Source organism: Bombyx mori, chromosome 13 (genome assembly GCF_030269925.1).
Source record: "Bombyx mori chromosome 13, ASM3026992v2".
Lineage (NCBI taxonomy): Eukaryota > Metazoa > Arthropoda > Insecta > Lepidoptera > Bombycidae > Bombyx > Bombyx mori.
The window spans coordinates 2,097,640-2,124,605 of NC_085119.1; the positions used below are offsets into that span (position 1 = coordinate 2,097,640).

The 26,966-nt window shown below is 40.3% G+C and overlaps 2 protein-coding genes across 4 annotated transcripts in view; one reads left to right on the top strand and one right to left on the bottom strand.

The window, feature by feature from the left end:
- LOC101735387 (proton-coupled amino acid transporter-like protein pathetic) overlaps window positions 1-23,694 on the bottom strand; it is a 58,705-nt gene extending 35,011 nt beyond the window's left edge. Inside the window, exon 1 of one of the 3 annotated variants that reach the window (XM_062671703.1) lies at window positions 23,671-23,694. Coding sequence is in view for 1 of the 3 variants with exons in the window: in XM_021349141.3 (XP_021204816.1) it covers window positions 11,059-11,103 (45 nt within the window). In the remaining 2 variants the exon portion in view is untranslated. Of the gene's footprint in view, window positions 1-11,058; window positions 11,170-12,202; window positions 12,367-23,670 lie in introns of those variants that run through there. The other 2 variants (XM_004927928.5, XM_021349141.3) reach the window with 2 other exon arrangements.
- LOC101746391 (elongation of very long chain fatty acids protein 4) overlaps window positions 22,833-26,966 on the top strand; it is a 38,025-nt gene continuing 33,891 nt past the window's right edge. The window contains exons 1-2 of the mRNA XM_062671705.1: window positions 22,833-22,883; window positions 22,965-23,210. Coding sequence (XP_062527689.1) covers window positions 23,152-23,210 — 59 coding nt within the window. The 5' untranslated portion in view covers window positions 22,833-22,883; window positions 22,965-23,151. The remainder of the gene's footprint in view (window positions 22,884-22,964; window positions 23,211-26,966) is intronic.

Below are 26,966 nucleotides of genomic sequence, written 5' to 3' on the forward strand. Positions count from 1 at the left end.
CGTACCATCCGGCTGTGGAATGAGCTCCCCTCCACGGTGTTTCCCGAGCGCAATGACGTGTCCTTCTTCGAATGAGGCTTGTTGAGAGTATTAAACGGTAGGCAGCGGCTTGGCTCTGCCCCGGCATTGCTGACGTCCTTGAGCGACGATAACCACTCACCATCAGGTGGACCGCATGCTCGTCTGCCTACACGGGCAATATTTTTTTTGTGTGAACTTGTATATTTTAAAAACATAATTTTTTGTCCAGATCTCTGCATCGGGCCCACAATGAGTGGTCACGGACGTGGTGGATAATATTGTCTATGGCTATTCCGACATAAAAGTTAATCAATTAGTTAATTAAGTATAGCAAATCAGAGTTTTTGCCCGTATGTGTGTGCAGGGTCATTTCTATAATGGCAGAACAAATTTGTTTGTGGCTTTCAATGATGTGTTCATAGTCTAATTTGTAAAGTTTGTTTCGCTTAAATTATTTGATGTACTTTACTGGTGGCAGGGTATTTTATGTGCGTGGGCGTGCTTGTGTGGGTGTATGTTCTGCGTTTGTGTTTGTACTGGGAGTCTGGTGATGATGATATATATATATATATATACATGTTATTGCTTAGATGGGTGGATGAGCTCACAGCCCACCTGATATTAAGTGGTTACCTGAGCCCATAGACATCCAAAACGTAAATGCGCCACCCACCTTGAGATATAAGTTCTAAGGTCTCAGTATAGTTACAACGGCTGCCCCACACTTCAAACCGAAACGCATTACTGCTTCACAGCTGAAATAGGCGGGGTGGTGGTACCTACCCGTGTGGTCTCACAAGAGGTCCTACCACCTGTAATTACGCAAATTATAATTTTGCGGGTTTCATTTTTATCACACGATGTTATTCCTTCACCGTGGAAGTCAATCGTGAACATTTGTTGAGTACGTATTTTATTGGAAAAATTGGTACCCGCCTGCGAGATTCGAACACCGGTGCATCGCTCAGCACGAATGCACCGGACGTCTTATCCGTTAGGCCACGACGACTTCAAAATTTAGGACTTTGGCAACAACTAGCCGAGGAGGTTGTTTAACGTCCGGTGATCCGTAACTTCAAGGTTATTTTATGTGATTCATTGTATTATTGGAAACCATCGTCGTAAATTGCCAAATACTTCCTGGCAATGACGAGAGGTTCTGAGCAATAAGACCACCCATCGTTACGCTTATTATTGTGATTTCAAAATTTTATTGTTTGTAATTTATTTGAGGTGTTTCAATAAAGAGTTTTTCTATTCTATTATACGGCCTTCTGCTGTACATATTTGTATAATTAGACAACAATGGATTTTTCTAAAGCACATAAAAACAAATAGTTAATTATAAGGAAAATACAATCAGACATTTGGTACGAGCCACCTGTTTTAAAATCGATGATTACGACATCTTATCCATAAAAATTAATATATATATATATATATATATATTTTTTGCCCTTGTAGGCAGACGAGCATACGGCCCTCCTGATGGTGAGTGGTTACCGTCGCCCATGGACTTCAGCAATGCCAGGGGCAGAGCCAAGCCACTGCCTACCGCTTAATACTTCCATAAGCCTCGTTTGAAGAAGGACATGTCATAGCGCTCGGGAAACACTGTGGAGGGGAGCTCATTCTATAGCCGGATGGTACGTGGCAAAAAAGATCTCTGGAAACGCACTGTGGATGACCGCAGTGGCTCCAGGTAGTATGGATGAACTCTACTTCGGTGGCGGACGGTGCGATGGTAAAAACGAGATGCCGGTATCATCTCGAACAATTCCTCAGAGCACTCCCCATGGAACATACGGTACAAAATACAGAGGGAACCGAAGTCCCTCCGCAGACCCAGACCCAGAGGTTCCAAACGATTATTTGTGTTTCTGTTTGTTTGTTCGAGGGGGCGTTCGTCGTATACCGTTCACTTGATTAACTTCCAGTAGTTAATGTTAATAGTAATTACTTTAGGACGTTTAGGGAGCCAAGGTTCGAAGGAGCTCATTTAACTTTTATCATTTGTTTTATCATTTTTTTATTTGTTGTTTTATTATTTGTTTTATCATTTGTCATTAAAAAAAATGCGTTGAAACGATATGAATTATGTTAATTATTAGTAGGCAGGTTTGAACTGAAAATACTCTATAAAAAAAAAAAAAATTACTCCCACTCTAGTCTAATTTTGCGTTTAGCGTAAATTCGGATATACGGAATTTAATGCTTTTGACCTTTATAGATGTTACAGAAAGGTTTTTTTTTTCAACTACACCGTTTATTATTTATGTATATTGATGAGATAAATTGTGAATCCGTACGCTTTTTTTTTCTTTATTGCTCAGATGAGTGGGCGAGCTCACAGCCTACCCGGTGTTAAGTGGTTAGTGGAGCCCATAAACATCTAAAACGTAAATGCGCCACCCACCTTGAGATATAAGTTCTAAGATCTCAGTATAGTTACAACGGCTGCCCCACCCTTCAAACCGAAACGCATTACTGCTTCACGGCAGAAATGGGCAGGTGGTGGTATGTTGTTATTTCTATCGAAAAAAGACCTTGCACGGATCCTCCTAGGAAATCACGGTTGTCTTATTGCCTCCCCAAGTATTTCGAACTACTTCAATGCAGGTTCGACGATAAAAAGGGACAATGTGCTCTCAGAGTGCGCATTCTCGCTCACGACTCGGTCGTGCGCGGACGTGCTTTCCGATCCGTGGCCCGCTTGCGAGCTGCGTCTCTGAACTCACAGTTGTGCTCGACAGTGTAGTGACCGTGAATACATCGTGCTTACAATTCGGTAGTGCGGACGTGCCGATCCGTTGGTCGCTTGCGATTTGCGTCTCGGAGTCCATTTTTGTGCGCTAAAGTTTTGTAACCGCGAACCCACCTTTTACCAACTGTCTTTTTCAAGACAAACCAATCGCTACGATCAGGCTTCCTGTGGCACTCACAGGCTAGCGATTTCCTAACCCTTCCCAAAACAACAGTCTTTTTCAAGACTAGACCCCCGCTCGCGATTCTGCCTGCTGTAGCACTATACAGCCCGAGCGGGTTCCTTTCCTTTTCCCCGCCGATTGCCGTTTTCACGGCATAGGCATTCCCCCCCCTGCTCCTTGCTGTCCTGCAGCACAGGGGGGTTACAAATCCTATCCGGGGCCTCGCCTTTCGGCGAGTTCAACAAAAGTCCCGGGGCCGCCCCCCCCGGGCAAGAAGACCGAAGAATGGAGCAAGAAGACGTTAGTGATATTGTCGGGTTCCTCCGGGATAGGTACCCGTCAATTAGGGCCGAGTACCTAGAGTTTAGGGCCGCCCGTGGCAATCCCTCCCCCCCGCGTCCGTCGCCGCGTATCTCAAACGTGCCTCGGAGGCACGCCGCGCGCCCCCCGCCGCCGCGTTAAGTTCGAGCGCACGTTCCGATGATGCGACTCACGAAGCGCCTAGCGCTACCCCCACCCCCGCGCCCGCGTCTATTGCGTCAGCCTCACTGACTTCGTCCGTCGCGACCTCGATCGTCTCTAATAGCTCTGTCTCTAATAGTTCAGGCTCCGATACCGAATCGGAGATGGACTTTGAATCCGCGCCCAGCCCTCAGCCCGGAACCTCGGATGGGTTCCAAACGATTACCCGCGGTAAAAATCGTACTCGCGTCGTGGAGTCCCGGAGCTCCACGACAAAACAAACGAAATCCGCGCCCGCCTCTCGACCGAAGGTAGTAGTTACACCGGAGTCGGACTCCGCGCGCCGCGTAACCCCATGATACTTCAAGAGAAGACAGCGTGGAATCGAGTATCCCAGGCCCTTCAGGCAAACAAAATTAATTACACCCATGCGCGTAACGTCGCGCATGGGATTCAGATAAAGGTCGCAACGCCGGGCGACCATAGGGCCCTCTCTTCATACCTCCGAAAGGAGAACATAGGTTTTCACACCTATGCTCTTCAGGAGGACCGCGAGCTCCGCGTAGTAATACGCGGAGTCCCCAAGGAGTTAGACATCGACTACGTTAAGGAGGATCTGATCGCTCAGTCACTCCCTATAGTTAGTGTGCATCGGATGCACAGTGGGCGGGGCAAGCAGCCCTATAATATGATTCTTGTCGCGTTGGAGCCAACCCCGGAGGCCAAAAAGAAAATTTCATGCCTCTCGAAAGTTTGCGGCTTATCCGGGGTCTCCATCGAAGCCCCCCATAAACGTGGCACTCCCGGGCAGTGCTACAGATGCCAGCTATATGGCCACTCGGCGCGTAATTGCCACGCGCGTCCCCGCTGCGTGAAGTGCCTCGGCGATCACGCTACGTTAGATTGCGTTAGAGATAGGGAAACCGCGACCGAACCCCCAAGTTGTGTCCTATGCCTTAAGCAAGGGCACTTCGCGAACTACCGTGGATGTCCTAGGGCTCCGCGCAAGCGTTCAACCCTCCCAGCTCCGCGAACCGTCGGCCCAAAGACTTCGACACCCTCAGTGCCGAAACCTGCCTTCGTGCCGGCTGCAGTTCCCACGGTTTCAGCGTGGAAAAAGCCGCTGCCGTATACGAAGGCGGGAACGCAAACCGCACCCCCGCCCCCGCTCGCGACACGCCCCGCGCCCCAGCCCCTGCTCGCACCTCGCCCCGCGCCCGCGTTCCGCCCCCCGCAACCCTCTGCCGTCAACGACTTCGCGCTCGTGCGCGACTTCGTCACCGCTGTTAACTTCGACCGTCTGCGATCGTTCGCAGACGCGATACGTAGGTCGGTAACCCCTGAACAGAGACTCGCGGCCGCGTTCGATCACATGGACGTATACGAGTCCGTGTCCCGCACTTTATAAAAATCTTTACCGGTAACCAATGGCGCAAAAAGGTAGAGAAAAACCGTATTCCCTTACGTTAGCATTCTACAATGCTAACGGACTCGCGCGGCAACGCGATCAAATTTTCGAATTCCTCCGCGATAATCTTGTAGATATTCTATTAGTGCAGGAAACCTGTCTGAAGCCCTCGCGTCGCGACCCGAAAGTCGCGAATTACGTCATGGTTAGGAATGACAGACTCACCGCCTCCAAAGGCGGGATTGCCATTTACTATAGGCGGGCCCTGCACGTTGTCCCTCTCGATACTCCCTCGCTCTCACATATCGAGGCGTCAGTGTGCCGTATCTCGCTGACGGGACACCAGCCGATCGTCATCGCATCCGTTTATCTCCCCCCGGACAAGCCCCTTCTGAGCAGTGACATCGAGTCACTGTTCGGCATGGGAGACTCTGTCATCCTGGCAGGCGATTTAAATTGCCACCACACTAGGTGGAACTGCCATCGTACAAACGTTAACGGTAGGCGTCTCGACGCGTTTATAGACGACCTCACCTTTGAAATAGTCGGTCCCCCAACTCCAACATGTTATCCGTATAACATCGCGCTCCGTCCGAGCACTATAGACCTGGCATTGCTTAGGAACGTAACTCTGCGCTTGCGTTCCATCGAAGCAATGTCAGAGCTCGACTCAGACCACCGACCTGTCGTTATGCAGCTCGGTCGCCCTCACAACCCAGTCACTGTTACGAGGACCATGGTGGATTGGAATAAGCTGAGCACGTGCCTAGCCGACGCCGCTCCGCCAATCCTCCCTTGCGGCCCGGATTCGAATTCATCCCCCGAGGACACCGTCGAATCCATAAACATCATTACCGATCACATCTCTTCCGCGATCATTAGATTTTCAAAAGAAGTCGATGTGGAGGACAGCTTCCACCGCATCAGACTGTCCCCCGATCTTAGGAATCTCTTAAGAGTTAGGAACGCGGCAATCCGGGCCTACGATCGTCTTCCCACGCATTCAAACCGGATTCAGATGCGTCGTCTACAACGCGAAGTCCACTCCCGCTTAAGCGACGCGCGTAACGATAATTGGCATAGTTATCTAGAACAACTCGCGCCCTCCCACCAAGCATACTGGCGACTAGCTAGGACCCTCAAATCCGAAACTACCGCTACTATGCCTCCCCTCATACGCCCTTCAGGCCAACCACCGGCATTCGATGACGATGACAAGGCTGAGCTGCTGGCCGATGCACTGCAAGAGCAGTGCACCACCAGCACTCAACACGCGGACCCCGAACACACCGAGTTAGTCGACAGGGAGGTCGAGCGCAGAGCTTCCCTGCCGCCCTCGGACGCGTTACCCCCCATTACCACTGACGAAGTTAGAGACGCGATCCACAACCTCCAACCTAGGAAGGCACCCGGCTCCGACGGCATCTACAACCGCGCGCTAAAACTCTTGCCAGTCCAACTGATAGCAATGTTGGCTACAATTTTAAATGCCGCTATGACGCACTGCATCTTTCCCGCGGTGTGGAAAGAAGCGGACGTTATCGGTATACATAAGCCGGGCAAACCGACAAACGAAACTTCTAGTTACCGTCCGATTAGTCTCCTCTCGACGATAGGAAAAATTTACGAACGGCTCCTTAGGAAACGCCTCTGGGATTTTGTTACCGCGAACAAAATTCTCATAGACGAACAGTTCGGATTCCGCTCTAAACACTCGTGCGTACAACAAGTGCACCGCCTCACGGAGCACATTCTGATAGGACTAAATAGGCGTAAACAAATCCCGACCGGCGCCCTCTTCTTCGACATCGCGAAGGCGTTCGACAAAGTCTGGCACAACGGTTTAATTTATAAACTGTACAACATGGGAGTGCCAGACAGACTCGTGCTCATCATACGAGACTTCTGGTCGAACCGTTCGTTTCGATATCGAGTAGAGGGAACTCGTTCTCGTCCCCGTCAACTGACCGCCGGAGTCCCGCAAGGCTCCGCGCTCTCCCCGTTATTATTTAGTTTGTATATCAAAGATATACCCCGGTCTCCGGAGACCCATCTAGCGCTCTTCGCCGATGACACGGCTATCTACTACTCGTGTAGGAAGATGTCGCTGCTTCATCGGCGACTCCAGATCGCAGTAGCCACCATGGGACAGTGGTTCCGGAAGTGGCGAATTGACATCAACCCCACGAAAAGCGCAGCGGTGCTTTTCAAAAGGGGTCGCCCTCCGAACATCACTTCGAGCATCCCACTCCGTAGTAGGCGCGCAAACACCTCCGCCGTTAGTCCCATCACTCTCTTTGGCCAGCCCATACCGTGGGTCTCGAAGGTCAAATATCTAGGCGTCACCCTCGACAGAGGGATGACATTCCGTCCCCATATAAAAACGGTACGCGACCGCGCCGCGTTTATTCTAGGACGACTCTATCCAATGCTTTGTAGTCGAAGCAAACTGTCCCTCCGTAATAAGGTAACTCTCTACAAAACTTGTATACGCCCCGTCATGACGTATGCAAGCGTAGTGTTCGCTCACGCAGCCCGCACCCACTTGAAATCCCTTCAGGTTATTCAATCACGATTCTGCAGGATAGCCGTCGGAGCGCCTTGGTTCCTTAGGAATGTGGATCTCCACGACGACCTGGAGCTCGACTCTTTTAGTAAGTATCTACAGTCGGCATCGCTGCGCCATTTTGAGAAGGCGGCACGACATGAGAACCCTCTCATCGTAGCCGCTGGAAATTACATACCCGACCCAGTAGACCGAATGGTAAACCGTCGACGTCGCCCAAAGCACGTCATTACGGATCCTCCTGATCCATTAACGGTGCTTTTAGGCACCACAAGCACCGGTCACCGTCCTCGTCGAACCCGTCGCTTGCGACGAAGGGCTCGACGAGCGAACTAACCCATAGACACAGCCCACTGAGTTTCTCGCCGGATCTTCTCAGTGGGTCGCGTTTCCGATCCGGTGGTAGATTCTGCGAAGCACTGCTCTTGCTAGGGTCAGTGTTAGCAACTCTCCGGTTGAGCCCCGCGAGCTCACCTACTAACGTTAGGGTGAAGCTGAAATAGCCTCTCAAGGCTATCAGCATAGGTAGAAAAAAAAAAAGAAAAAAAAAAAAAAAATCAGAGTGCGTGTTTCAAAAGAGAAACCGCGAAATTAGACGATTTACTCTCCGACCTAGTTTAGCGGCCCTTACTGAATGACGTTCCGTCTGGATGGGCTTCTTATAGCTCGCCAGCCGAGCGAGTCAAAGGTGAAATTTATGCAAGGACTCCCTTGCTACTCCCGAATTCTGCTCGGCGGGAGTCAAACGTATGAATGAAAATGTATAGATATATATATATATATATATATATAGATATATGTGTAAATTTTGTATTATTATCATGATATAAAATTGTGTACGTTATTTGTGTGATTATATATATGTATATATATATGTGTTTGTGTATGTATATATATATATATATATACCATGTATGTGTTTGTATATTGTATAATGTAGTTTGGTTGTTTCAGATTAAGTTATGCACCTACCACAGGATTCTCTACACCACCCTTGGTTGACTGGTAGAGAATGCCTCAGGCATTAAGTCCGCCATTGTACTTATGTGCATTAAGTTGAATAAATAAATAAATAAATAAATGTTGATTAAATGCATGAGGAACTGGGATTGGCGTATAAAATAACACTGATTCACTATTGTAGTTTTGATTGTTCTCTTCTCAAATCCTCCCTGTTACTAATACCTAACAGCTTACTGACTGAATTTTAAATTTATCTCACTTAATCGTCCTAGTCATCTTAATTTACTTTTATTATTTTTACTGGTGGTAGGACCTCTTGTGAGTCCACGCGGGTAGGTACCACCGCCCTGCCTGTTTCTGCCGTGAAGCAGTAATGTGTTTTGGTTTGAAGGGTGGGGCCGCCGTTGTAACTTTACTGAGACCTTAGAACTTATATCTCAAGGTGGGTGACGCATTTACGTTGTAGATATATATGGGCTCCATTAACCACATAACACCAGGTGGGCTGTGAGCTCGTCCAGCCATCTAAGCAATAAAAAAAATATATATTTCATTATTTCTCTTTTTTTATTGCCCTTGTAGGCAGACGAGCATACGGCCCACCTGATGGTGAGTGGTTACCGTCGCCCATGGACTTCGGCAATGCCAGGGGCAGAGCCAAGCCGCTGTCTACAAATTAGTATTTCTCTCTTTTTCTTAGTATCGTGACTCACACCTCAAGACTATCTTGTACATTCTTTTGATACATTCCTTTCTTACCCATTCTACATTTATGGGCCAGATTTAATTCTTTTTTACGTGCCGATACCAATAGATGAAGTGATGATTACTAACTTATTAATTAACTATCTAACTCCTAATCGTTACGTTGAGAATGGTAAGACGATGGTTACATTCTTATACAAGCTCAAAATGCGTCTTAGAGTAGATGCTTGACATTTTTCAACATTATTTTTATTTTTGTCGAATTCGTAAAAGATTTCATACAGACAATACGAGACTCGAACATTGTCCTATCTTATAAATTGAAATAGACAAAATTGTGAATATAGTGTGGAGACTTGAAGGAGTAATACGGTTTGAGACCTAAGTGCTTTGTTTTTTCTTTTTCAAACGTTTTTGTTCAAAAAGAAAGGCTTAATGTTCTAGTAGCTTCATATTTTTGGACGTTTCTTCTAATCAAATCCATATTTTCTGCTAGAGCCGTAATCCAAATGATAATACTCGTATGACATCCTCGAACGCTCGATCTATATTTCCATGTCATACTTTTCACAGTAACAACTTAAGGAGCGAGGAATCATGTCAGGTCGAATTGATCGAACCCTTATCACACTTCAGAATGTTTACGGTACTGTTTCTAGATATTAGGATTAATTCAGATGTAAAACACGCAAAATAACTCAAGATTTTCGCAACAAAAATGCTTAATATGAATTTTGATATTGTTACACCGATAATAGTAACGCCATCTATCGCCGAATAGTCGAACGAATATTGATGGATCTAGTAGCGTCTAGAATGCTCGAGAAGTACAGCGCCATCTATTGTCAGATAGCGGAAACACACAATACTCGACTTTTGTGGAATATTCTCGACGATGCTAGGGATTTCGTCTCGACTTTAAAAGCGTTGCAGAGATAGAGTACTCGAAGTGAAACAGCGAACGGATCACCTGAAGCGAAGCGGTAGAAGAGAATTGAGAATTTTAAAGTATTTGTGAAGTGTTTTAAGTGCTGAATACAGTTTTTAGTTGTACTTTGGTTGAACATTTATTTATCCCGAACCCCTATGCGTAACAATATTTTTTCTTCAGGAACAAGCATAAGTTCTGAAGGAGGAGAAGAAAATACGTCTTCACATACTATGCGATAGCTGTGTTTGAGACAGCGAAAGATAATTATTTACTGCTCAGAGTATACATTTTCAGCTCTAAGAAAATTAAGAATATCTGTGAAAATACCGTTTGGATTGTATCGTGTGAATGTTCTTTTTACAATTCAACTCAAAAAATCATTCCTAGCATCTGAACTACTTATATATTCATATAACATACAAACGTTCCGTCTACTAAAAATTTCAAATAAAGCAAACTATAAATTTCAGTACAAGACTTTTTCAATGAAACGTGAAACACGAAAAGCACAAAAACAGTCTTAAACAAGGGTTAAGTTATATTAGGTCTTTGTCTACAAAACTGCTTAGATACAGATAGTTTAGATGCTAACATTAAAAGTTACTGTTGGCTCAGCGATAGATTGAGTATCGTCAGCTTCTAGTATCGTATTCACAGTTCCATATCCTAATTTGTGCCAAATCAAAGAATCGACGTCGTTTTCGATTTAGCCTATTGATAAAAGATTTATCTGACGCGAATTTTGAAACTGCACCTTGAAATCGAACGATTAGAAATGTTCACAAGATATTTTAAATCGAAGTCTATTGAATTCAATAGTTCTATTGAAGCAGCTCTCAGCTTAGCATTATTTTTAACTGAGTAATCGCTTATCGAGAAAAAAAGTCAGAATTAGTATTCTATACGTCACAATTTATCTTTGAAGTGCAAAAGGATAACAAAGATTTCCTTATCTATTATACATCATTTCTCAATCGATCTAAGAACAACAGTTTTAATCTTGAGACATTTTCCTAGAAAGTTATACACAAACCCATAAAATTTATCATCATTCTCCTACCCTTTTCCCGCTCACCTGGCGTCGGCGCAAATGTTTTCCTCTTCCACACTTCTCTATCATATACCATTTCTTGGCTCACTCCCCTCTTACACATATCGTCTTTCACGCAATCCATTCATTTCTTCTTAGGTCTGCCTCTTCCTTTATATCCTTCCACATTCATAGTTAACGCTCTCTTACCAACCTCATTTTTATTTCGTCTCATCACATGTCTATACCATCCCAAAGCAAACCCATAAAACTGAAACTTAACATTTTTTTACGGGCGTGTTAAGCAGACTTCCTATGTCTGGCCCACACTGACATAGTTCAAGATTGAACTATGTTAATGACATTAATTATACAGACAATAATTATACGCATAGAGATTTTCACAGAATGATCTGCGAGAAATTATTATTTTATTGTGAATATAAAAAAAACACGCGAATCACGTCATGCTATAACTTTCTAAATATTTATAAAATATAAAATAAAAATAAATAAATAACTTATAATATCCTAAAATATAACTTCCACTGCTCCAAAATCTTCTTTTGTAATAATAATTAAATTTAATTAACACTTTTGTTAGGCTTTGCTCATTTTTTTAAACGTCTTCGCCATCTTCCTTTTTCTCTTTTCCCTTTCTTTCTGTTTTCTCTCACTCCCAACTTAACGCTCCATTCCACTCTATTTTCATACGTTCCGTTCTTACCGATCCTACATATTTTAGTTTCGTAAGTTTAAACTAGGCTCTCATCTTTAATAGCAACTAAATTACTGAAAACACATAATTATTAATGAAAATAGATCTTTCTTGAAGATAAAAATATTATTTCTAAGTTATTTGGCTCAAAGCGATGTTTGAAAGTAAGCCACAATGTACAAACATAATAAATTAGTAAAGTATTTGCTTTTCTGTAAGTTCCAACTATTAAGAACTGAAGTTAATATTCGTACTGATACAAATATCCGTAAGTCAAGTATTAAAATTATTTATTTCAATTAAATAAATCTGATTACTATCAATAGTGTGCGGATTGTAAAATAAGAAAAATACCCAATAAATAAAACCCCGAATAAAATATCGACATAAATAATATTCGTGAATAAGTTCAACAGTAATGTCCCTATGCCATAAGCTTTAAAAAAAATGTAAATTAAATAATTTACGAACCTGCACAAAATTCACGTTCAATAAAGTTTTACATTTAATAAAGACAAGTCACTATAATCCGACTCTTCAGATCCGACTGAGCGACACTACGTTTGCGAGTATCGTGATCTGACAAGGTCTTATCAGTAGACCTTATTTCAAAACCTGATTCCTATACAATATGGTTATATTGATTATGGCTACCGGTCAAGGACGCGGTGAAAACTTTCACTTTAGGCGTCTAGATATAGATGTGGTCTTCTTCCTTATTACTAATCTGTCTCATTGTTCTATCAATTCATCCGGACTATTGTTCCTCTGAGTCCAGGTTCAATTCCCGATCGTAGTCTGTATCTCGTGGCCTAAAAGATAAGATGTTCGGTGCATTCGTGTGTAGCGATGTACCGATGTTCGAATCCCGCAGGCGAGTACCAATTTTTCTAATCACTAGACTTCTAATCAAATCCGTAAAATTATAATTTGCGTAATTAATGGTGGTAAGATCTCTTGTGAGTTCCCACGGGTAGGTACAACCACCCTGCCTATTTCTGCCGTGAAGCAGTAATGCGTTTCGGTTTGAAGGGTGAGGCAGCCGTTGTAACTATACTTGAGACCTTCGAACTTATATCTCAAGGCGAGTGACGCATTTACGTTGTAGATATCTATGGGCTCCAGTACCCAGTTAACACCAGGTGGGCTGTGAGCTCGTCCACCCATTTAAAAAAACATAGAAGTAAGTCAAGGTGCGCATCACAGTGCTACCCATTGATATTTTTTGGCTATTAGAAAAATAAGGTATCTAATCTTTTATGCATTTCCATGATGGAGTTCCTTTGAATGGATTGACGTCACTATCGGGCTTGATTTATTCTGACTCAATTCTTGTCAAAAGATTCATTTGAATCACATCTCATTTGTAAATCAATTACGATTCTTTTGAATGTTCCAGTCGCAATTACAAGTGGAGCTCGAAGCCTTTGAGGAACTCGGTTCCAAACAAATGATGTGCATATTGAATCCAGATGACACGTTAATGAAATTAATGTACCCATAGATGAGAAAAGGGATGGGATCCGTGCTAATCGCGACCCCTGCTCTGAATATACCGTTTCTTAATTGAGATGGAAGCATCGCAGGTAGTTTAGGAACATTGGTGCTTAGTTGAGGCAGTTCAGCTTGAGGGCTCCGCCAGCAATGAAGGTTTCTTGCCCGAACGCCCCCAGGGGAGACTCAAGAGTTCAAAGAGTGCTGCTTCGCGAATGCAGCCACTACTGGATCAGAACCGCGAACCGTTGAGGAGCTCCGGAGAGATATTTAGCGAGATTGGAACCTGTGATCTCGCGGACAAGTGGCATGATGAATGCTGTTGGGCCAATAGTGATCTTCAATCTTTCGCGCTATTAGGTACTCTTTTTATTGCACAGAACAGAACTCAGAACAGAACGATTATTCCCTGGAAGATGGGTCGGTCGCTCGTTTGGGATGCGACTTGTGTAGATACCATGGCACCGACACGTCTTCCTGGGACTAACGCTGGCAGCGCTGTTTACACGGCTGAAGGCCTCAAACGGCGGAAATATGAAAATTTCTCTGAAGATTTCATTTTTGTTCCGTTTGGGGTAGAAACTTTTTGGCCCCTGGGACCCATCTCCTAAAAGATTTTTGAAGGACCTTAAAAAAAACTATTTGAGGCCTCGGGAAGCCAGAAGGCCGGTACGTATTTTGCACAAAGAATTAGCATTGCTATCCAGCGTGGAAATGCTGCCAGCCTTCTGGGAACGCTGCCAGCTGGCGGGGAGCTAACGCAGATTTTCTATTTATAAGTAGCTTTACATAAATAATCATTATTTTTATTCATTTATTAGATATAATTAGATTAGTCATTGTTGTTAGTTGTGTCAAGTTATTTTAAAAAAAATCATAATTAAAGGAATTTGGAATTTAAAATATGTAACATGGAAAAGAAAATATTACAGGAAATTAAAACAAGGTACAAACATATTTGGAAACACAAAATTTTTATTACTTTTACGTGCCGTTTCTATTGCGGTTAATATTTTAAACGTTTGCATACAACGCATATAAATGTATTGTGCATATAACATTACTATTCAATGATCATAATATAAAAGTAATTTTAACAATCAACCATGTTACATTGATTTACTTATCTTAGATTTCTATTTTATTTGAACGACATAAATCAAGTTTACGCAATTGTTTACCGTGCGAAGATTGGTTATCTTGATATTAAGTGACACGGTGATTTTGATTTTAATCATGAAGCGATAAACACATTTGTAAGTAGAATTAGAAGAACTAGAGGTCCCTAAGTCGAAATTCGACTATAATTAATTGTAATTGTAAGCTTGTACACTATTATATTGTATTTTATACTTCTATAATCACAAAATTCACAAATTTCGCCAAGACTACGCTTTATAAAATATTAGCTAAGACAAACAATATTTAATCTATTCTCAATTTGACAACAGACGTCAAGAACAAAAGTGTGACAATAAATAGTATGCATTGCTTGTGTGCGTCAAAGACATGGTATGTGGTGTGTGTAATGTTTTCTTTATTGATTTAATGTTTCTTTTATGCATTACTTTAAAAAAATATTAGCATTGTGCACTTCTACTCTATATTCTCTATAAGTGTGGAAAATTTCATACTCCTCCGCCCGCGCAATTTTCGTAAAAAGGGATACAAAGTTTTTGCTTCACGTATTAATATATAGATGCTCCGTACCGCGTCCGCATTCCGTGGACCGCCAAGAGAACAAACAAATCTGTCCCCGAGCAACTTCATTCAATTCAATCAACAATTACGTCATTTAAAAAAATTCTTAAAGAAATAATAATCGCGATGTTCAGTGCGAGCTCATACGTTTCGTAATTCGAAATTAAATTAACAGAACAACTCCGCGTGAACAGCAATTCGACTATTTCAAAGCTCCCAAAGGTTTTTGTGGACATTCGAAAGTCGTTTTAATTGGCAAACTTTTAGGATATCATTGGTATCTCAAATTAAACATTAGGAATCGTAATAATAAAAATAGTTTGCATTTTACGATATATTATTTAATTGTAGAAACATTTTAATCTTAATTTTTTTATAATTTAAATTACATTTAAGTAAACGCTACAATACACTATAAAATATATTTTATACTAGCTGACCCGGCAGACTTCGTAGTGCCTCAATCAATAAATAAAATACACATCAAGGGGACACATCAAAGGAAAAGCAAAATTATTGTTTTTATATAATTTCAAGCTTTATTATATTTTCTCACCTTTTAAACCTTTCCTGGACCTCCACAAATAATTCAAGACCAAAATTAGCCAAATCGGTCCAGCCGTTCCCGAGTTTAAGCGAGACTAACGAACAGTAATACATTTATATATATATAGATTATAAGACTTTAAATTTATATATCGATCAACCATAATTAATAGAAAGACCACCACAATCAATATATTTACAATTAAATTGGTGACATTTCTTTGATTGCTTCAAATGTATTTCTTCCGATGTAATGTACTTACTAACCTCTTTTTCTCCTATCTAATCGTTAGTAGGCTAAGGGGTTATTACAACTATAGGTACGTACTGACTCTCATGGGCTCAACCTGAGAGAATTAGTAGCACTGGCCCTAGCAAGAGCAGTGCTTAGCTGAATTTATCATTGGGTCGGAATCGCGACCCACTGAGAAGATCCGGCGAGAAACTCAGTTTTTCTAAGGCGGTGTTTCCCAACGTGGGGCCCACGTCCCACAAGGGGGTAATTTGATAATTAAGGGAGGCAATCGTACTATATTAATATAGAAAATATGTATTAATTTTTTTTTTATTATATGTTTCGAAATATTACTTACTGTATTTTGATAAAAATTTCATAGTGATGTCTTTCTAAAACCTATCATTTATGTTTCATAAGTGAAAAAATAATTTTTTTTATGTTAAAAATTTATGTATGGGGACATAACAAATTTTAGAAATGATACAGTGGGACATCGCACAAAAAGGCTGGGAAACATTGGTCTATGGGCTAGTTCACACGTCGAGCACTTCGTTGTAATCGACGAGTTTGACGAGGACGGTGACCCGTGCTTAAAAATCCTAAAGTCACCGAGATTGGATCCGGGGGATTCGACAAGACATGTTTCGGGCGATGGTGGTTTTGCGTTGCCCCAATCGCCTGGGGTTACAACCGTTTTATGTATAACGGTTACGTTACACGGACAACGTACAACCTCTTACAAGTTATCTTCATTATGTAGATTTTTATCTACAAATTGTTCTTTACCCTCGGCTTCTCTAGTCACAGTGAATTTTTGAAGATCCCAGTAGTCCTAGAAAAAAAATATGAAAATAATTCAAAAAGTATTGTTAATAAACGCGAGGCTAAACTATAGAATTATTACAATGTAATATAATAATTACATGTAAATTAACCTAACGGACATTGTCTCCCAGCCTTTAACAAATAATGAAATCGAGCAATCTCAAAGCCGCCTGTAAAAGCAATTTATCCTCGCAGCTTACACATGTCTAAAGCCATATCTTATTCCTTTTGATGTGTTTCTACGAAATAAATTTGCATAGAAAATTGGGGGTGACAGAAATATATCAGACTAGCGGCCCGCTCCGGCTCTGCTCGGGTCTTTAATTTGACATTGTTTTATTTAAAAAAATAAAAGAACACGTATTGCGGCATAATTATAATAGTTAGACATATGCTGTTGTGACACTTTTTGTAAATAACAATGTGCTCTACAAAGTCGTAGTACATTATTTTATTCTATCATGAATAGTTTTCGCAGGGCACGCGACGTAAAAAATATTTTAGGTAATTTTTTTACACCTTGGGTTAAATTATTGGAGTTTTAGTAAGGATCCTTAACTTTTTCCAAAAAAGATTATAGCCTATGTCCCTCGAGAATTGTGTAGCTTTCAAACAGTGAAAGATTTTTTTAAATAAGTTCAGTACTTTCGGAGCCTATTCAATACAAACAAACAAACAAATCTTTTCCCTTTATAATATTAGTATAGGAGTATAGATAATAAAGGCACACTCAATTTCCACAATGTTTGCTGTGAATTTATTCCGGAATAGTTCCAGGAAAAATCCTCGCTGGAAAAGTCTGTTTTATGTAGGAGCCGTGGTGGATTGATGTTGCCAGTTTTAGGCTTTCCTTCTCCGAAAATATTCTGGTGCTATTTTAATAAAGGAAAATGGAAGTTCCCTTGATTTTAATAGGAGTGCGTGTTTACACAGTCCGATACTGTAGTTCCGATATAATGCATCCTGATGTTAAGGGATCTGTCCAGGAATACGCGTTGTTACTGTTACATTTACACTAATAATATTTTCTCTTCCGTTTACTAATCGATTTTATTTATTTGGTTACATATTAAAGAACTTTTTATTAATAGAAAAAAAATTGAACTGAAGAAAATTATTGATCAAAATCTCAATGACAAATCAAAAGGAAAAATAAATCTTAAGGCGTTAGTGAGTATGGTCGAATTGAGATCTTTGGGAGAACAGTGTATTATATATATAATAACACCCATATAGATATATATTTTTTATTTTTTTTTGGCACAGATGGGTGGACGAGCTCATGGCCCACCTGGTGTTAAGTGATTACCGGAGCCTAGACATGTACAACGTAAATGTCGCCACTTAGAACTCATATCTCAAGATGGGTCTTGAGATATGAGTTCTAAGTTCTCAGTATAGTAACAACGGCTGCTCCGCCCTTCAAACCGAAACGCATTACTACTTCACGGCAGAAATTAGGATGATGGTGGTACCTACCCGTGCGGACTCACAAGAGGTCCTACCACCAGTAATAATATTATACCACAGATAACCCTGTGTATTATACATATAGTTTATAATATTATAGTATAATATAGTATAATATTATATTTAGTATTTTATAATGAAATGCTCATTAACATATTGTTGAAACTCTATGAAAATAACCGACGAAATCTCTTTTATATTTACATTCAGTCATTAGCTATTACAAAAACATTTCTGTGGGTTACACAAAAATATTGCAGCAAGTAGCAACAAAGTTTTATCTATGAAATGTTTTATCGTTGATCTAAATACTTGTAGAGATTTTGATAGATTTGTTAATATTGCGTAAAAATGACTAGTTCGGTAGATTTCAAATTTTTTACGTTTTTTTTTATCAGTTTCACTTTTAACTAAAAATAATTTGAACGTTTCAACTAAGTCTAATATGGCCCTCTTAAATTTAATACTTACTAATAAAGGTATCATCAAACTGATGTTATGATGAAAATAAAAGGCCATGAAACTCCAGTTTTTACATAATAAGTTTCTTCAAGTTTTTTTTTTGTTTTCGTTTCTACAGATGCTACATCTTCACGTGATCTTAATATATCAAATATTACATAATATTATTATGGCTTTCAGCAAAAAAATGGTGTGCATGCAACAAGCACGTGAAAGAAGTGAAACTTCTTTTGCTGTGTGTAGTATTGTGATTTTCTTCATTTTTCATCCTAAAATCAATTTTTTCTTGTCTTAAGGAATGCTTTGTATAAAAGAAACGACCTCTTCACCATTTATATACATTTAAAATTATATATAGAAAAAAAGACAAGACTGTGGTGTCGTGGGACACCGGATAGGAACGAAGTTCCTCATTATAAAAATATTAATTTTATGTTCTATTCGAGGTATATAGAAAATTATTATTCGGGTATATATTTTTTATTATCATTTTTTTATTGATGAAAAAAAAAAAAAAAAAAACTAGTTTACACAGCTATCAACTTTATTTTATTCACAATGATTTATAAAAAATATATAATGAAAATATTTTATTTTTTGTATCTTATTACAAAGTTAAGTCGTACACTGTGTGCATTACTAATAAAAATCTTACGTTACGGACGTTTTTTCCCGGTTAGGGTACCCCTCCGCATCGTTCCATAAGGAACTTCATTCCAAAAAAAAATATTTTTAAATCCTTAATTAAAAATAAAATATAGCATAGTTAATATGTTACTGCCATCTACAGGAGCAATGAGAAACTAATCGAACCGAAGCCATCTAGTGGCCGACGCCCGTAAATAGAATGCGGATTCATGTTCGATAATTGAAAATCTTGTGATCTTGCGGTATGTAGCTGTATTACCTACATGACCTTTAGCCCTCTGATAAATCCTGTTATTAAGTTTAGATGGTTCTCATAAAATTTTGATCGGTTTGGTTAGTCAAGTGGCTATTGATATTGATATTAAATCGGAGGGTCCTAATTCGAGTCCCGGTGGAAGTCAGTATTTTTTGTTAAACGCGATTATGTTAAGTATTCTGGTTGTATTCATTTTTCTGTCATATGCACGCTCATAGCACAGAGTAAAATTTTAGCTTGCGAACGTTTGAGTTTGGAGGTTTTTTTCTTTAAAATAAAACTCGAGACATCACTCACAATAAATAAAAAGATAACAAGACATTACAATGAAATTATTTAAATGCAACATAACTCCGTGCCTTCTTCAATATCTCTTCGGCAATTTTTTTAGTAAATTCCCTGTTTTTCTTTCGTTTTTAATGTTGCAAAAAGTGTAGTAGTAATAAAAAAAGGGGTTTGAAATATAAATCAATTGTACAGTATTGCTATGATGAAAACTTATGAATATGCAAACTCCTGATTGAAATTCCTTAGCAAAGTGTGCGTTTGTTATATTGTCTACATACTAAGTATTTTCAATTTTTACGCCTTGTCCGATTTAGTTCAAATAATATCATAAATAAAACATTTTGTTCGAAAATCAAATGAACAGATATTCTGAAGTCGATGCCCATAAAATGTTTTTTAGTCCTCATACCCTCTTAATAAGTTTGTAGATCCGTTGAATTATGAAAGATTAAGGCTAACCTCGACCGAGTCGCGTTTGATGTGTTCCGACTCATAAAAAAATCTCGTCTGAATTAAGCTTTGAGAGTATTAATAAAAATTCATTCTCGGCAGACGTTCTGTGTTATTGTTGGTTTTCGTATTTTTTGTCGCTCGGTCCTTTTATTTTAATGAACTTGGTTAGTTTAGTTACTCTAATTTTGTTAAAAAAATCGGTTGTCTCTAATGTCGGTTTACTGACGATAGTTGAACGTGACAACGTCATAAGAAAATACGCCTCAGGGCGAGGTAACGCCGCACGAGTCATGTTTTTCGTGCATGCAGCCGGCTCCATCGAATTATAGGACATTGTCACGTCAAAAACTCAAAGAGTTTTGATTCATGAAAATTTCAAGCATATTTATGCCGTAAAGCAGTAATGCACTTCGGTTTGAAGGGAGAGACGTTGTACTACAATACTGAGACTTAGAGCTCATGCTTTTTTTTTTTCCTACCTAAGCTGAGAGCCTTGAGAGGCTATTTCAGCGTAACCCTAACGTTTGTAGGTGAGCTCACGGGGCTCAAACCTGACGACGATGCTAACACGAACCCTAGCAAGAGCCGTGCTTCGCAGAATCTACCACCGGATCGGAAACGCGACCCACTGAGAAGATCCGGCGAGAAACTCAGTGGGCTGTGTCTGGGAGTTAATTTACTCGTCGAGCCCTTCGTCGCAAGCGACGGATTCGACGAGAACGGTGACCGGTGCTTGAAGTACCTAGAAGCACCGTTAGTGGATCGGGAGGATCCGAGATGACGTGTTTTGGGCGACGTCGACTGCTTTCCATTCTGTCCGCAGGATCGGGAATGTAGTTACCGGCGGCCACGATGAGAGGGTTCTCGTGTCGTGCCGCTTTATCGAAGTGGCGCATCGACGCCGACTGGAGATACTTACTGATGGACTCTAAGTCCAGGTCGTCATGGAGGTCGACGTTCCTGATGAACCACGGGGCTCCGACGGCTATCCTGCAAAAACGGGATTGAATAATTTGGAAGGATTTTAAGTGAGTGCGGGCCGCGTGAGCGAACACTACACTTGCATAGGTCATGACGGGGCGTATGCAAGTTTTGTAGAGTGTCACCTTATTTCTAAGGGACATTTTACTTCGCCTACATATCATCGGGTAGAGACGTCCTAGAATGAAGGCGGCACGGTCGCGTACCGTCTTGATGTGGGGTCGGAATGTTATCCTACTGTCGAGGGTGACGCCTAAATATTTGATCTTTGGGGCCCACGGTATGGGCTGGTCGAACATCGTGATTGGGCGAATGGCGGGGGCGGAGGTGTTGACGCGCCTAGTCGGGAGGGGGATGCTCAGCGTGGTGTTCGGAAGGCGACCCCTTTTGAAGAGCACCGCTGTGCTTTTCGTGGGGTTGATGTCGATGCGCCACTTCCGGAACCACTGTCCCATGGTGGTAGCTGCGGTCTGAAGTCGTCGATGAAGCAACGCCTTCTTCCTACACGAGTAGTAGATGGCGGTGTCATCGGCGAAGAGCGCCAGATGGGTCTCCGGAGACCGGGGTATATCATTGATATACAAACTAAATAGTAACGGGGAGAGGGCGGAGCCTTGCGGGACTCCGGCTGTGACGTGACGGGGCCGGGAACGCGTTCCCTCGACTCGATATCGGAACGAACGGTTCGACAAGTAGTCTCGTATGATGAGAGAGCTCATGCCTCGAGGCGATTGGCGACATTTCGTTGTTGCTGTCCATGGGCTCCGGTAACCATTTAGCACCATGTATGTGTTAAGTGGTTGGTCGATCGCCCATATAAGCTATAAAAAAGTACCTTACAATCATTTACATCGAAGCTTCACCAGTAAAAAGTATCAGCCAAAACACAGCTTTTTTTTTCTTATATCGATAAGGTCATATACCACACAAGCAATATACAAGATAATATATCATAAAAGACTAGGTTTAAAAGAAACAGCCCTCTAAGATAGTTTCAGAGTCAATTTTTTTGTTTTTCTATTTTGCTTCGCTTTTGTAGGCAGATTATGACATGTCCTCCTTCAAACGAGGCTTGTGGAAAGTACTTAACGGTAGGCAGCGGTTTGGCGGTGCCTCTGGCATGCTGACGTCCACGGGCGACGTTAACCACTCACCATCAGGTGGGCCGTCTGCTCGTCTGCCTACAAGGGCAATAAAAAAAGGCAATTGAGTACCCCAACAAATCTCATTTGAAGAAAGACATATCATCTATCACACAAGATATAATAATATTTAACATTCTGAATTCTAAAAACATGCCATTCGTAATTGTATTCATTAAAAAGATCCAAGAGCACTTAGGATAAACGAAGTAATAAAAAAAGTACGTAATTAATTAAAACATCTCATTATTACAAAAACTTACATTTATGCTCTAAGATTGTCAAAATTGCCGGAATTTTCAATAAGCAAATACATTTTATATACCTACATTATCTTGATATACCTACTGGTATTTTGGACCAAAAAACTCATTGTACACGTTTCGAATCAAACTTAGTAATAACATCCGTTTTATGTTAATCTCCAGGAGCGCTACCTAAATTCTCTTACAAACTTTACCGGGCTAATAAACCAAAAAAATAACGTAATGAATTGGAAATCTTACTAGAAAAATCTCCTCAAAGTCTCGAAGTAAATATTCTAACCAAAAATGTAAATATTAGTTGCGCGAAAACACATTTATTTAACAGTCAGTGGTTGATTTTCTCAGCCCGATTTACTGGAGTTCATTACTTATTTGGTTAACGGTATGTGTTATAATTTTATTTCATAATTTTTTTTCGGGCAGAGAGAGGGTCCAATCTCTTACGACGCTTTTCCACCGATAGGGCGTGCGGGGTATGTGGGTCTTAACGGTCCACAGATGTTGGGAGCGGATCACGAGACCAAGGATATTTTTAGGGCCCTACCAACCTACCAAACGACACCAGACATCCGATCTCTATCCGCGGTCAACACTACAACCAGACTGGTGGCGCCACCCTGAGGAGATCCGACGAGACGTCGAGGCAATCGATGACGACCACAACCACGGTACCACCACCACCACCTCCACTACCAACACCACCACCACGGTATGCCTATCTGTCAGACCATCCAAGCGGCACCACTAGTGTTACAGGATACCCTGCTGGGTCAGACATAGCCTGCCCGGTAGGCGTTACGCCGCCTTCGAACATGCTCTTCCACAGTACGACAGGCGTCCCGGCAACGTGAATAATTAAACGTGGACCATGTCCACACCTGCGTCGTTCCATCCACCTGGTGCGAGCGTGCTAGAGTGATGGTAGCAGTTGGTACAGTCTCGATACTTCCAGGTCATCACGAGATTATCACCGAAAGCAAACTACCGAGGGGGGCGTGAACGAAGGCCCTCCTCCGGCCCTCAGCTCGGTGGAGGCAATAGTTGTAGCTCTTCATGCCTGGTTACTTCGTTGCTTTTTGGGTCAATTCTCCAACCGGTAAATGCGGCTACAATAAGCCACTAAGCTCAAAAAATACTGCAGCGCCTTTCGCGGTGAATTATTTAGTTACCTTTGATCCATTGTGAATTGGATGTTCCTATTCCAGGTCGGACCAGTCGTTTTAATTTTCCGTTTTTGTATCTCTCTTCCCTTTAAAATTATCAAAACTGAAAACTTACAAATATTTAACACAAGCAGGGTCACGAAATTTAAGAAAACTATTTGACGTAACACCGTTTTATACTATAACACATAAAAAACATTAGACACTTCTGAGATGACGCTGACCAAACTGACCAAATTCACTTCCGGTTACATCATACCTTCACTTGCGCAATGCAATGCGTAACTATGATTTAATAACACTATGTAACTAGCTTGCCACTTCGTCTGTTTGTTGTTGGATTTGTGGAGTTGCGAAATGTGACACCTTGTAACACTCACATTAACAATTATCAAATATGTACGAAGTAGCATTTTGTTGTATTCTACTTTTAAATGTGAGATTTTGCGATCTTCCGTTTGAAGAATTTAGGTTATGTCGTCTGCTTGTGCAAGAAATGATACTGCTCCTTGATAAAGACATTTAATTCATGACATGATAAAATTTACCGGGTATTCTAGCCCTCTCATATTCCCCCTTTTTGCCGCAGCACGTAACAGCGTCACGGTAAAATTAGGCTATGGATGCTATGGACTCATAGTAAGCCTTATTATTAATTGATACCCTCTTAATGGCTTTGCTTAAGACATTGAATTTATGGAACAATACGTAATTAATTATGAGTTTAGCAAATGTACAATATTTTCCGCTAAACCTAAGAGAATGCATCAATCAATATTAATCTTTCATGATATTACATCCTGTATATTTCCAATTGGTATTTAGTATTAGCAAAAATTATACAATAAATGTTACTTAATAAACTAGTTTTTAATGGTAAATTGAAGTGACTATCTGGCGCCATATCTGATTATCTAGTATCGGTAAAGTGAAAATCTATTAGATATTATGCTAAGTTTTTCTGGAAATATCAAGTACAACCAGAGAGATGTACCCACCAGTGTTCTATATAGGCGTTTTCTCAAAAATGTTTTGCAATAAATATCTTATAAGTAGTCGCTGAATTACATAGCTTAACGAAACATAAAAAAAAACAAACTATAATAAACACAAAACATTAAAGACCTATATACCTAAAAATAAAATCACACAGACAAACCCAGTAGCAACAGTGAGCTTCTGATTTATCAAAACATGCCCTAGTTGGTCATTCGGTAATTAAAAATCAAATTTCAAGAGGGAAAATAATTCAGAAGTTTTAAATTGAGTTTTGGTTTGGTTTTGACGTTTTAGTGTGAAAAGGACATGGCCATTTTCGGCCCAGCTACTCGTGCTCTCAAGAACATTAATGAAGTATCTATAGAAAAAAAACATTTCATTTTTACATACTTATTATAAAATTTAAGGGTATTTTAATGGTGGGATAATTAAAATCATAAATAAAAAGAAATTAGCATGACTAAGCTACAAACATTGATAATATTAAAGGAGTTGCCATAGGTAACATATATTTCTATTTTAAACAATTCACATTAAATCTTCTTAAAAAACATTATATTGCAAAAAACTAGCAAAATATATTAAAATATTTAATTAATGGATTTTAAAACTAATATAAAACATTATAACTAAACAAAAATCAATTTTTATACTTTTAAATCCGTAGAATAAATCATTACATTGATCAATAATTATTGATCTTAAGCAAAAAAAAAAAAAACTGCGCTTGTTTAATGTTTATTGACGTTTTACATTTGATCAGTCGTTTTCGCCCTCGTGCGCATTGTGGATATTATTAAGTGTTCCATTGCGATATACCTGCTTATTATATTTTTTTGTGCATAAAATTAAGTCTTGATGTTCATTGAATTAGGTCTGTGTCATAAAGTATAGTAGTATAAATAATATTTAAGCTGATGATTATGTTAAAGTGTAAGTGTATTGACAGCAAATCATATGATATAGGTAACCTAAAAATCTTATCTTATTTTTTTATCTATCTATTTTTAGTCTAATGTTTCCACAAAAAATGTGCGTTATGACCCAAATCTTTGAGGCCAAAAGGCGAGAAGGGTCATTACTGCATCCATTAAATGTATGTTTAATAATATTACTCTTGATTTTACTGACTCGGTCGTCCAGTAGTCAGAGATCATAACTGCTGCGACGAGTGTCGTGGGTTCGATTCCCACATCTGGCACACATTCGCGTGATGAACATATTTGCTTGCCCTTGGTCTGGCTGTGTTTATCTATATGTATGTATTAATAAACTCATATAAGTATTAGTCTCTAGTACCCATAACACAGGGAAACCTAGTTTGGGGCCACATGACCGTGCGTGATTTGTTCTCACACATTTTTGGAACGAAGTTCCTTAAGGGACAATGCGGATGGGTACCCTAACCGGGAAAAAACGTCCGTAACGTAAGATTTTAATTAGTAATGCACACAGTGTACGACTTAACTTTGTAATAACGTACAAATTAGTAATGCACACAGTGTACGACTCAACTTTGTAATAACGTACAAAAAATAACATATTTTTTTATCATTTATTGACCACGATCTCAGAGCGTTCGTTTGCGCAATATACTAACTCTTATGCCGTGAATGAAGTGTACCACAATAAGTTCGCACGTTACCGAATGACCGTGGGTTGTTGCGAAACCTCCAGTTTTATTTTCTTTATACCTCAAAGAGACCTTAAAATTAATATGTTTATAATAAGGAAATTCGTTCCTATCCGGTGTCCCACGACACCACACATCTTTTTTTACTATTATTATTATTCTTATTAACTTGTAATGGGGTTTAAGGTTGCCGCATAATGGTTGAATATAAGTTTTTTTTTCCTATAACGAATAGTGTTTCGATAAGCCCTTTTTTTCAAATTGTATCTTTTGATTATAATAAATGGATCTTTTAATTAAACGACATTATTTACAGGCTAATTTCTCATTCTAGTTTTGTAGTGTAGTGCATTTTGATACGTGAATGGAAGTTACATCATGTTAATAGCAACGACGTCACATGACGCGATACTAAAGGAAAGGTGTGTCTCGTAAGACGAGTGAGAAATGCATTGATGTTTTATAGGTCAACAGATGCGAATCGGTGTGTATATTGGCGAATACCTGCTGTATTCAAGTTGCCATAACGTATTGAATAAAAAGCATAGTAAAATAATACGTAGCTCTAGGTAATAACAGTAGCTGGCAGAACTTGTGTTATAATTATCAATGTGTCCGGTTTTTGTGCTTCTAAAATGTATAAAAAAGTAAATTCGCTCAGTTTCCTAAA